The sequence below is a fragment of the Schistocerca piceifrons genome, chromosome 4 (assembly GCF_021461385.2).
Source record: "Schistocerca piceifrons isolate TAMUIC-IGC-003096 chromosome 4, iqSchPice1.1, whole genome shotgun sequence".
In the NCBI taxonomy this organism is placed as follows: domain Eukaryota; kingdom Metazoa; phylum Arthropoda; class Insecta; order Orthoptera; family Acrididae; genus Schistocerca; species Schistocerca piceifrons.
In genome coordinates, this window is record NC_060141.1 from 761,088,515 (window position 1) to 761,102,459 (window position 13,945).

The 13,945-nt window shown below is 39.4% G+C and overlaps 1 protein-coding gene across 1 annotated transcript in view; it reads right to left on the reverse strand.

Annotated features, from left to right (window-relative positions):
* Positions 1–13,945, reverse strand: part of LOC124795391 (chymotrypsin-1-like) — a 191,291-nt gene that overhangs the window by 135,229 nt on the left and 42,117 nt on the right. Inside the window, exon 3 of the mRNA XM_047259403.1 lies at positions 492–580. Coding sequence (XP_047115359.1) covers positions 492–580 — 89 coding nt within the window. The remainder of the gene's footprint in view (positions 1–491; positions 581–13,945) is intronic.

Sequence of the window (13,945 nt, forward strand, 5' to 3'; positions counted from 1 at the left end):
ACTTATTTGTGTGTGTAGTTTCTACAACAATTTATCATCATCATCATCATCATCATCATTATTATTATTAAACATTTTATGCCTTTTATTGTTATTACTATTAAAATCATAGGCACCTGTGACATGTTATATTTGGTTGTGTGAAGGTTGATACAGTAACAAATTAAGAGCTCTCCCTTGACAGCAAATACTGAATCAGTGCCTGCCCAGATGGCAGACTTCTGCAAGCCAGGCACGTTTTTCAGTAGATGTTCTTAATAATTGTATTTCTTTCATTTTTTGACCCCCCACAGAAGTCTGCTTACCGAAGTTTCATAATGCAACATTGGAATAATGTGGGGAGTGGGAGGAGGGGGGGGGGGGGGGGGGGGGTGCAGTTACAATCTGGTATCACAGTGTATAAGCATTTTGAGTGAATACCATATTTTTTTTATTACGATTTGTTTCATGTGTGCAATCCCTATAACTACTACTGCTCACTTACCACTTACCGGTACACACAGTGTGCAGCAGTAAGAACCCATTCCTCATTCAGAACTGTACCTCCACAGTTATGGCTTCCATTAACTCTTAGAGAAATCTGCAACAAGTGTCAATTACTAAATATTACCAAACAATTAGTATCCACTTTCCATACATCTAGCACAAGTGTATTTTCTTCTTAGTGCATAAAAATGATAATACTCCTTGGCTGGACAATTTGAATCAAAATCTATTGTTTTTGTTGCCTACTGCAAAATGGTGATTTTTTTCGACATTCACATTCATACTTTTTTATTGTGTGATAAGGTATGAAATTGGTTTTTCTTTCTTGTTTTAGGAGTGATGCTCAAGTTTCTGTGTTAGGACACTACAATGATACACTGTCAGCTAAATCAGAATAGTTCATGCTTCTTCAATATTTGTTAGTTAAGGAAATGAATCATAAATACATATAGTTAACACTGAAGAGTGTTGATTGGAATAACACACAAAATAAATGAAAGGCAACCACTCACCAACAGCAGACTGATATTTGGCACATAGAAACATGCATCAGAAGACACTACACACTTTAGCTTTCAAACTCTTGCTCTTTCTGTAGCAAAAGTGCCAACATTGACACACATATATACAATCACACACGAGCAGCCACAGCAAGACTGTCTTTGATCTTGGCCTTGTGAAATGAACAGATACCCTGCTGGAAGATGCCACCATTGTCACAGAAGGCATCAGCTGTGAAGGCTTGCAAGTGATTCACCATAATGTTTACCTAGTGCTCAGTCTTCGATTACTACCACAGTTCCCTTTGGAGCCCAATTGAATGTAATCTGTGGCATAATACTGCTCCACTGACCTTTGTCCATAGTGTGTTGCATGTTTCAACCAACTGTTCATCTGGATGACAGCAAATCCGTAGACATCCATTGACTTGTTGTAACAAGAAACTTGATTCATCCAACCAAGCAACACATTGGCTCACAATTCAATATTGATGGTCTTGTGCCCACTTCAATTGCAAGTGATGTTGTTGTTGGGTCAGCATGAGAACACACAGGAGTCATCTGCTGTAAAGCTCCATGAACAATGTACTCCAAAATGCCCACATCAGCACTGCACTCAGTCATTAGATTCCATCCACCCTGCTTTATAGAGCAGGAAAGCCCTCTACTCCATGTTTAATGATGAAGTATGGATGTCCAACACCTTGTCACCTACTTATTGCCTCACATCCTTCAACTACACATTGTCAGCCTACCAGTTTTGCCATTTCTGAGATGCTCTCTTCCAGATGTTGCTCCATACAATCTGTCCTTTGTCAAAGTCACTTATGGCAGTGGATTTCTCCATATGTGGCCCAGTGCATTAGTAGAATGTTTCTCCATTTGTCAATGCTCTGCTTATATACCTTTGTTACTGTAGCACATGTTCACAACATCTGTGGTCATAGCATTTTATCTCATCAGAGTATGAACAGTGGACAATATTCACAAAAATTAACATATTGTCTTTCTGGAGAAAATCAGCAATCAACAACTATTATATATCACATTTTATTGTGCATCTAATTGTCATATTTCTTAAAATGGAGACTAGTTTCAGTTCCACATGAACCATCTTCAGATCTGGCTACATCATTTACAATAGTAACCTCTCCAGTTTATCAGTAAATCTACATGCCACAACACTTGACAATATAAAATAAATGTTGTTCTGTGATGTACTCATAAATTGTACAGGATACTCTTGTAACCAGATATTCATATAGGACCGAAATAGGCCACATTTTTAAAAATAAATGCAATCTAGATGGAAAAATATCAGTGGTCAATATGTATGAAAAGCGGTCAGTAGAGAAAGTGTTTAGCATTAGCATGTCACAGTGAATGCTGGTAATTCTGAAGATGCTTTTTGTCAGAAACTGGGTCTAGGTACACTGAAATGTTATTGGCGTATTGGAGAACAGCATGTAAATGAAAGGGAAAGTGTCGAATTATGTATGAGAAGGTGACTGTCTCTAAGAAAAAAAAATATGGCTGCTAACAACAGTGCAAGAGTGTGATTCAGCATTCAGCATTGTTTGTGAGAAAATTAAGTTTCCCGACATGTAAAAGACTTAAAACTAAAATTGCTGGCAGTTCAACTGAGTAAAATAAGATGTATGTTTGATGTAAACAGCAAAATTTTATTCCAGGAAAAAAATTTATCCTGTAACATTAAATAGTGACTACCTTCTACTGTTGTGTATTCAGTGTTAAATACATTGGGGTGGAAAAACAATGAGTATTTGAAGTAATATGAGATAAATAATTTCAGATCATAATTGCACTTAGGAATTTTCCTTCGTGTGAGACGCCATGTGCCAGATTCGTGCTGATTTGAAATTCTATATTTACATATTTTACTGACGAAAGAAATATCTTATATTTAGCTATTCGGAGGCACTGAGCAAACTCAGTGGTGTCAGGTGAAAATTTGTGCCAGACCAATAGTCAAACCCAGATTTCTCACTTTACACAAGTGGTCACCTTAACCGCCTTCGCTGTCCAAGCACATATCCCATCTGACCCAAATCTTCATATGCATCACACATATACTTTACCCCTTTATACTTGACTGTTCCCATTGGTTCACAAACTCTTTCATTGATTGTATTGATACTCATTTGTATTGCGATATATTGAGAAGTTTTGAACATTTGCAAGTATCACTATAAAAAAGTACTGTTATCATCAACTGTGGATTTAAAACTACTTGTTCTTTTAAAATTTTCGAGAATAGTAAGCCTGTTCTCATGCAAAACAATCTTTCTCTAATTTAATTGCATAATTAGGTCAGAAATAGGTTATTTTTGAGAGTTTTTGGATGTTTGCAAAACTATATTTTTGAAATTTTTTTGTAAGTTATCAGAATTTTTAATGACTTATTTCATAGCAAATCAACATTTGCAACTTATAGTTACTGCCAAAGAATAGAGCTTCCCAAATTTTGGTGTATATCAAAGCAAATAAATATAATGGAAGGAAACATTCCACGTGGGAAAAATTATATATAAAAACAAAGATGAGGTGACTTACCGAACAAAAGCGCTGGCAGGTCGATAGACACACAAACAAACACAAACATACACACAAAATTCAAGCTTTTGCAACAAACTGTTGCCTCATCAGGAAAGAGGGAAGGAGAGGGGAAGACGAAAGGAAGTGGGTTTTAAAGGAGAGGGTAAGGAGTCATTCCAATCCCGGGAGCGGAAAGACTTACCTTAGGGGAAAAAAAGGTCAGGTATACACTCGCACACACGCACATATCCATCCACACATACAGACACAAGCAGACATATTTAAACATATATTTGGTCTTTAAATATGTCTGCTTGTGTCTGTATGTGTGGATGGATATGTGCGTGTGTGCGAGTGTATACCTGTCCTTTTTTTCCCCTAAGGTAAGTCTTTCCGCTCCCGGGATTGGAATGACTCCTTACCCTCTCCTTTAAAACCCACTTCCTTTCGTCTTCCCCTCTCCTTCCCTCTTTCCTGATGAGGCAACAGTTTGTTGCGAAAGCTTGAATTTTGTGTGTATGTTTGTGTTTGTTTGTGTGTCTATCGACCTGCCAGCGCTTTTGTTCGGTAAGTCACCTCATCTTTGTTTTTATATATAATCAAAGCAAATAAACATACATTTATGAGAATTTTGGAAACTACCAGTGTCCTGTGCATAAACTAATTCATAGTACTGAATTGGCATTTGTGATTTAGTTACAGTAGCAGGTATTGTAACAAACATATTCTGTTACATTTAGCCTTCTCCTTCATAGGAGCATATATTATCTATATTTATCACAAATTAATTCTGTTTTAGAATTTGTTAGTGACCACGATCAACCTCAGAAAGTTTTAGGAAGCTAATATTTTTTAAACGATTTTTTTGTTGCCTTAATAGAAATCTCATTTTGCATCTGCTTTAGTTTTAATAGGGAATTAGTAATTGTTTTAGCTCAACAAAGTAAAAGATAGTCAGAAGGCTAAGTAAATGTTATTTGTTCACTACCTTGTAAAACACTGCGGCAGCCACAGTGCAGCCCCACTATGAATGCTGTTGTCAAACACACGATTAGTTAGTTGACAGTTATAACTATCTGGAAATTGCCCTGAATACTGTCCAATGATTGGCACCTGCTGCAAATCGGTGTGTTGGAAGAGTTCATGAGAGTCGTGTACCAGTGATGCCAATGATATCTTGAGTACTATCCTGTCTCTTCTGCAGGAAGTGTGGGCACTGTCCTTGTTCTTCCTTTTGACTGGCAGTGATATGTCATTAGTAGATCTCAACTTTCTTTACAGGGTATCTGGAGACAAAGGAGGGTGCAGGGAGCTATACTAACCCCATAACCAACAAGTTTGAGGTGCTGTCTTTCACTGAAACTGAAACTGAGCCAGTGGGATTCACTTCATTTATTTTGGACAAACCTGTTCTGCCTGGTGTCAAGAGGAGGTAAATGTAAAAGGTTACGAATCTATTAATTGTTGGCAGTTCAAATGTATGTCAAATGATTAGGGAAATGGCGGCAAGGGACAGGAAAGGAAACCAGGTGCACTCGTGTGTATACCTTGAGGCCTCATTCAACTTGTTGAAGAGGCTATTCTGGCAGCCATTGAGGGAACAGGATGCAACCAACTGCAGATTGTGGTGGACATTGGAACAAATGATGCCTATCATCTGGGCTCCAAGACTATTCTTGGGTCATTCCAATGACTGGCAGAGAAGGTTGAGAAGACCAGCCTTTTGCATGGAGTTTCAATGAAGCTCACAATTTGCAGCATTGTCCCCAGAACTGCTTGTGGCCCTTTGGTTTTGAATAGAGTGGAAGGACTGAGTGAAACACCAAAAAAGGGAGGAGGAAACAAAATGAAATTTCATGGATTGAATGGTAGGCAACGTGATCAGAAAACTGAGTCAAATTTACAAAGAACTTGACTGTATTAGCCTACCATCAATAAGACAGTGCAACCCCTGTGGCCCGGTGTGTCAGTTATGATGAGTGTCATAAGAAAGCTGTATCCTATCATGAGGCAAGCTGGTTTAAACTGTTGTAACTTGTCTTTGATGTTCTGGATACTGGCGCTGGGATGGAGTTGATATCCAAGCTGATTCCACACATATTCTATTGGGATCAGATCTGTTTCAGATCTTGATGGCGACAGGAGTTTTTCAATGTCGCACCAGCAGATCTGTTACACAGCAGGACAAAGCCAAGGCAAGGCAGATCAATACCCCACATCGCAATCAGATGACAAACAGGCAGAAAACTGACATTGTGAATAACAGAGCAAACTCAGAAGAGATATAGCCTCACCTCATGCGAGCGAGGCACCTGAATCGCAAACCCAGCAACATGACCTCAGCGCGGAGAAGACATAACATCACTGAGACAGCACAGCTTGATTTCATAAGAGAGAGTAAAAGTTTCACAAGAACACCTGTCAGTCTGCTGATATGGTGGAAAGGCAACAAGCTGAAGCCCTGAAAGGCATGCTTGCAAAATAGAGGGGTGATGAAGGATGGGCTCAGAAAAGTAGGCGACATTTGGTCATCACTGGCCAGGCATAACATCATTTCTTCATATTTACAGTATTAAATACCTGGGCTTCTGAACCTTCACATAAATTATGTTGCAGTACACCAGCTACAAGGCCGAACCTATGATGGATTGCTACAGTTTTCCAAAATGACTTCTGACTTTGCAACTGCTCTCTGTCTGTTAGCTGCCAACCTCTCACCACTGATGAGCACTGATAAGAAGACTTGGAGACTCCTATCTCTAGCCTGCTGAACCACACTGATGGCTGATGGTATTCAGAGCACCATCAGCCTGTCACAGTGTTTTGGAGATGCACTAACCGCCACACCCTCGACTAGTACCTGTAAGCAGTCATTGACATCCTCGGCCTTCCTTGGTAGAAGGGCTGTGGTGTTGTTTATCCCCACACTATGCAGATTTGCTGAGAGATTACCCAAGCACACCCCTTTGGCACTGTCCATGAGAGTGCTCTGCAGTATGGACTACATCAGCCAACGGCAAGACCTGCCACCTGCCCAATACCATGTTTACATGGATGCTGCCAGAGTGACATCCTCCAAAGTTTGCAGCAGCATGCTCTAAGACTGTGCACTGCACTGACACAGGCCAAGGTGCTGCCATAAGGAAGAATATACGACTGTAAGAGTAATGTAAAAAGGTCTTGTTCTGTTAATCTTGTGTCATTAGCACCCAGTATGCCAACCAGCCTACTCCACTGCATTCCACACTATGTCTAGTGACAAAGCAAGGGTCCCAACCCAGGCCCCTACAAATAGGAGTCAGAAGTGTATACATTGGCTGCCACTGCCATAGTGCAACTATGTCTGCAGCATCACCATCACTATCTGGACCTCCATCCTGATGCAATGCAGTGTGGTGAGTAAGCATTTTTCCTTTGGCCTTTCTGATTATGTAATTGTTTGTGGCCATGTGGAGTCATAGTCTCAAAGTGTCATTTGTTAAGTCATAGGAAACTGAAGACATTTATTGTTTAGAGTAAATATCAAGGAAATACATTTAATGCCAGGGAATGCAATTTTTTTAATTTGTGGGGTCACAAGTTGCCATGCATTGAGTCATTACCAACTACGTGTTACATTTGTAGAAGGTTTGGTCACTTGGTGGAAGGCTGATCAGAGCCACAGTTGGGCTATGATCCAGCATAGAAATTAATTTGTTGTATTGCTGTGTGTAATGTAAGTGTAGTTTTCGCGTATCTTTCTTATGTAATGGCAGTAATAGAATACAAAAAATCATGAAAACACATGCTGTCACTACAGGTGAAACTGCTTTTACAGAGCAAGTAAGAATGTATGAGGAGCTATGAGCAGCAAAATGAAGATCTGCATAAGCAAGCTGAAATCTTACGTACTGTGGTATAGCAGCTATTATCAGAGAGAGAAGAAACTAAGATCATCCCTCCCCTCCTCTTGATCTGTCGACAGGAAATGTGGTAATGCTTTTTTTTTCAGGAAAACAATAGGGGATATCACTGTGTTCATTAAAGCTCTATTAGCTAGTGCTGGATTGCGCAATTGGATGAATGAAACATGTTTGCTTATGGCTACCTTGCTGTTAAGGGGCAAAGCTAAAACACATGTAATCTCATGAGGTACTTAACAAGGCACAAACATTACAGGAGCTGGCTGATGGTTTCCTCCAGTGCTACTAGATCCAAAATAGTGCAAGATTTTATAGTGAGAAAGATTTTATAGTGAGAAAGTAAGTCTAATGAGTCAGTGGAACCTTTTTTTGTGTAAAATCCAAGAAATAAATGTACAAACATCTGAGCTGTCACAAAGGACAGAAACTGAAGGAGTTACCTTGTGTAAAGCTAAAACCAGGGCTCTAGATGTTTTCTTACATGGTACCCCTGCTGACATGTCATGTAGAGTCAGGATGGGGAATCCATTTGAGCTGGCTGAAACTACCTTATTTTATGTGCTATAAGATGTTACTCAATATAAGACACGCCTTTATTTTAAGCAGTTTTTTAAGAAACAACATTTTTACCATTTTCATTATTAGAGTGCAAAGTTAGAATAAAAAAAGAAGTCTTAGTTTATAAAACTGAACTGGCCTTTAAAATCTTTGAAAATTGTCACTTGGACTTCTGGACTTCTTCCACTTCATTGTCATCATTTCCTCTTGATATTTAAGATGGTCTTCACTGCCACTGAGAGTGTTACTTAAGCTTCAGTTCTTGAAAGATATAACAGTAATGTTATCTCTTACTCTGGACCATGACAGTGTTATCCATGACACACTTGTTTGATTGTAGATAACAATGAAAACAATCAGTTAATTGTATAGAAAAAAATCTACTCGTCAAGTGGGTCTGAACACACACATTAAAGACAGTGGTAATTGGCAAGCTTTTGGAGCCAATGGCTCCTTCTTCAGGCAGAAGGGTTGAGGGGGAAGAAGGAAGAGGAGTGAAGGAGGGATCCAGGGAAAGGTGTAGATTTTGGGAAAGTCACCCAGAACTGCAGGTCAGAGGAGACTTACCATATGGGATGAGAAGGAAAGTCTTTCCTTCTCATCCCGTCTGGTAAGTCTCCCCTGACCTGCAGTTCACAGTGACTTTCCTGAAATCTAACCCTTTTCCTAGACCTCTACTGTCCTTTTCCTTCACCCCTCTTCCTTTTTCCCCTTCAATCCTTCTGCCTGAAGAAGAAGCCACTGGCTCCAAAAGCTTGCCAATTACCACTGTCTTTAATGTGTGTATTCTGCCACCACTTGGTGAGCAGATTTTTTTATCTATGCATTTAAATTGTTTTGTTTGATTGTAGGTCATTTTAAAGCTCCCTATGGCATCAATTCATGCTGGGTTTATCCATCATCGATATGCTCCATTCTCTCGTATACGCTTTAAATCGTTTATTTATTGAGATATCAAGAGGTTGCAGTTGGGAAGTAAGTGCTCGCACAATAACAGTAAGCTCTGTATTTCTCTGTCTCAGTTTCTCTTTCACAGAATTTTTCAAATGACTACTAAACTGTCCTAGCACAAGAAGAGTACTTTTCTTCAATAAAGCACCTTTCATTCTCTCCCACACTCTATCAATCCATAATTCCATACCAGCCTTGTCCATCCAACCCTTGTCATGTACATGAACAGCCATACTAGTCAGTATCTCAGAATGTTTTGGCATTGTTTTGCATTTGAAAATAATCATTGGATTACCTTTAGTACCATCAGCACAATATGAAAGGACAACAGTTTAGTACATTTTTTCGTGTAAACTTTTAGTTGCAGTTTCAGCACCTTTCATGGCAACAGTTCTGTTTCTCAGCACATCAAATGTCTGAGGAGTTTCATCCATATTTGCTTTATGGCTTAGTTCTATATTGGTTTTCTTTTGGCTTAGTTCCACATTGGTTTTCTTTCAGTGTTGAATAATAAAGTGCTTGAAAGATAATATTTTCTCTTCACACTCTTGTGGCATTTTCTGAGATATTTTAGTTTTGGTTTTGCATGCCAAGTCCACAAAGCTTCATAAACCTGTAGCACCAACCAACTCCACCCTTAAAGTCTACTGTAGCACTAGCTTACAAGCACGTTTTTGAATCATTTTTGTATTAATTCCAATGCCATTTTGGTGTCCTTGAATCCATTTCAGCAAGTCATCTTCTGGTATTGATCATTTTGCATTCTGTCCTCTATCTGCACATTTAGTCTTCCTCATTTTTTGCAATTCTTTTTTACTAGCCCACCAATCATGAATGGTTTTTTCTGTTGGTGGAGGATTGAAATGCCGCCCAGTTGCTGTGTTTCCATGTTTTTCTGCATATGTTATTACTTTTGATTTATAGCCCACATCATATGAATATCTTTTATTTTTTTCCATTACAAAACTAGCTACTAACAAAAATATTTTACTGTTACTGATAACACAAATCACTTTCAATTCAAGTTCACTACACCGTAGACTGCAGTACCGCAGTGATGCATCATAGGCTAGGCTAGACAAGTGTTATGGGTTTGTGATAGCAGGATGGGGTGGGGGGGAGGGGGGAGAGGGGGCGGCAGTGTTAGCAGGCTTCTGAATCCCCACAACTCACGTTCATTGCATTGGTGCACTGCTGCTGCCACAGTAGTTGAGTCCAATGTTGCCAGATACAGACAGGTTTCCCATGACAGTGAATATATGGCCATTTTTAAGACTGGTAGGACTTTTAAATCCAATGCTACACATTTTTATTTTTATTTCACATATAAGGCACACCCAAATTTTTGAGCCAATTTTCTGAAAAAAAAAGTGCATCTTACAGTCCATAAAATATGGTAATACGATCACCAAATGGTTGGAAGAAACTGACATTGCTACAAAATGGTGCAATGATCATCAGGTTAGGGTCATCTGCAGAAGCAATGTCACCAACCAGACTGTTATGAGTGTGGTTGAGTTGATCATGAGGCACAAGAGTGCAGTAATAAGAAATAAAGGGAACATTACCATAAAATGCATCCATTCAACACAAATGGGAATTCATCGCCCATTGGAAGACATTCCCAGTAGAAGAAAACAGGGCACTTACTTCTGGAGAGATGGAATGTTGCTTGTTATGCTTAGAACAGAGCAATGAAGACTTAGGTCTCCATGATACATGTTACATGGAGTAGATAACAATGATGTGAACTCATTAGTGACCACACAGCTTGACTACAGAATTGAATCTAAGAGTTTTTGAGAATACATGGAAGCATTGCCAATGATGGTGATGGTTATTCTGTAATGCAATTCTCATACTCAATTTCCTTGATAAACATCATGTCAAAATCAATCTTTCGCAGTGTACAACCGAACTCAATAGAACTCTGTTTCTGCAACAACTGCAAGTGAGATAATGTTGCAAGGTGCACCAATCATAAATGTGTTGCCAACTGAACTGCAAATACATATATGAAAGCTTTAATTCTATTGGTCCACGTCCAGAAACTAATGGTGGACAGAGCAGTTTACACATGTGTCCATATCAGACATTAAAGTATGCAAACTTACTTTGAAAATAACATGAATTTGTAACACATCCCCTCAGAAGGCATACAAAGTGCATGTAATTGCAGCTCCACTAATTTAAAAGAAAGATAGTTTAAATAAAAGAAAAATACCTCAGACTAATGGTGGGTTAGTAAAACTACACTGAAGGTTAATAGTTCACTTCCAGCAATTTTATTTATGTAGCAGAAGTTAAGAAAAGGAAAAGAAGGAAAATAGTTTTATAATGAAGCAAACAATTTACAATCTGAAGTGCTAAATTCTGTTAGCCTTTAACTGGGGAGAGCGCACACCAATGCAGTGTATCTGTTCATTGTTGGAGAGGTGAGGTGGCATGTTGAGATGATGGCAATGACTCGTGATGTTGCAGACAAAGTTATTACAGTCACTGTCACTCCATTTGTCATATTTCCATAGTGAATTATGCCAGTAAAGTCTCTTCTCAGTTATGCTGTAAGGTCATCTGCAGTGGTGCTTAACAGGCCACTGGGTGAACAGATGTAATTGTTTGGCATCCACCGCCCTGGGCAGCAAAGCTTGCTGTATGGGCTACGTCGGCCGCAAAAAGACCTGCTGCCTGCCTGCCGTCATGTTTATGTGTACAGATGCTGCTAGGGTGATGTCCTCCAAAAATTGCTGATATAGTGTCAGCATACTCTGAGGCCACACATTGCAGTGCGACTGGCCAGGGCACCACCACAGAGAAGAATACACACAAATGTTTATTCTGCTGATGTTATATCATTAGCATACAGTGTGCTGATCAGCCTGCTCCACTGTATCTTACACTTTGTCATCCTGACAACAAAAGGGATCTCAACCCAGACCCCTACAGATGATAGAGACGCATCTCATTTGTGGATGAGGCAATGCCCTGTTGATAAATGGCACCGCCATACTATTGTGTGAGAGGTAATGATTGAGAACATAATATGTTCATGACATTCTGTTGTGCCTTCAGAGTTCCCTCATCAGTACAAGCCATGACCTGAAGTCATTTCAGAAGGCTGCCAATACCATGGCACAAGCACATTTCTGTGCCTCCCCAAAACACTGGAACAATGGGACCTCTCCACAGGTTGCTGCCATACTTCTTGATGACAGTCAACCAGGGTAGTACAGAATGGCATTCATTGCTGAACACAGTCATTCATTAGCAGTCCATGCTTCCCAGTCACAGGAGCACTCAAAATGCAGCCGTTTGTGCTGTGATGTTAACTGCAGCCTATGCATGGGATGGTAATACCCTGGTATGGCTGTTTCTAGTCTCTGTCCAACAGTGAAGAATGACATAATGTCATCCATTAGTTATCTTCAGATGGTAGGTGCAGGTGTGAAGGGGTTATGATATGCACAATACAATGATCCTCCTTTGTGATGATCAGACATGGTCAACCAGAATCTTGAAAACACATATGTTTGCCCTTGCATTCCCAAGCAGTCCAACATCCGGCCATTGTCTCATCCAAATGCCTCTCATGCTTGGATATTGCATGATTTGACCAGCTGTCCAAATGGAGACCAACAGTTAGCCCTATTTCAACTCTGTCAGGTGCTGATAATGCTGTATGACACTAATTGTAGCATCTCCATTTCCTTCACAGTGATCATTCAACATCTAATTCTGTTCATGCCCCTTATATACTCCACCAGGTCTGACACCAAGGCTAAATGTAAGGAATACAATGCACTCTGGTGGCTATTTCTCCTGTCAGAGAGAATAACTATGCTGATCATTTACATACCCACCAATAATGTATATCAGTATAAATTTACATTAACAGCTAATTTGTCTTCTGGGCACCTTCAATTTGTTTTGTCAAGCAGTGTGTATCTTAGAAATTGATTTCATTGTTCGTAGATGTGTCTTAGATGGAAAGTGATTCTTAGTAGCACTTGTGGCTCACATACACTGTTGTGGGTAATGACTGGAGTTGTTATGAATGCCAACACTGCTGAGAACAAGGCCTCATACTCACAACAGGTGAATCCCTCTCATCTTGTGTCCTGTGTGACCTGTCTCTCCTTTTTAACCTTCCCCAACTTATCTTCCTCTCTTTCCCAAGGAGAAGCTAGAAGAGTTTAATATGCGTTTATATGTATCTATTGATGGTACTAATTGCTTCATTTGCCAAAGATAAGACTAGCAATCTTGTGTCATAGGTTATTGCTTTCATGTATGAATTTTCATATGGATACTTCTAAATAATGCAACAAGAAATTATATTTCCACTGTCCTGAGGACCCTGGACATGGCAATGGCAACAACTTAATATTACTTTTTATAAGAGGTAAATCTCTTGTGACAATACTATTATCTAGCATTCCACTCACCAGTTCAAGCACTGGCAAATCTTCATGTGTGGAGCTCTCTGCCGACAAAAGTACACAGAATAAAAGTGACTACTGGAGGCGAACTGCTGCATTTCATCAGTGGTGTTGCTTTTCTCATGAGGATATCTCAAGAGATGACATTCAGACATGAAACACACCACAATCTCCAAAAAGGACAAAAGCATATTGAATCTGTTATACAGTGAAATAGTGGAGAGAGTACCATGGATATGATACACAAATTGGGGTGGCGGTAATTAAAACAAATGTGATTTTCATTGCAGCATGATCTTCTCATGAAATTTCAATCACCACATTTCTCCTCTGAGTGAAATATTCTTTGGCACCCACCTACATAGGGAAGAATGATCATCATAATAAAATAAGAGATCTCAAAGCTCACACAAAAAGATTTAAATGTTTGTTTATCCTGCACGCTGCTTGATAGTGGAACGGTAGAGAAATAGCTTGAAGGTGGTTCGATAAACCTTCTGCCAAGCACTTACTTGTGAATTGCAAAATAATCATGTAGATGTAGATGTTAATG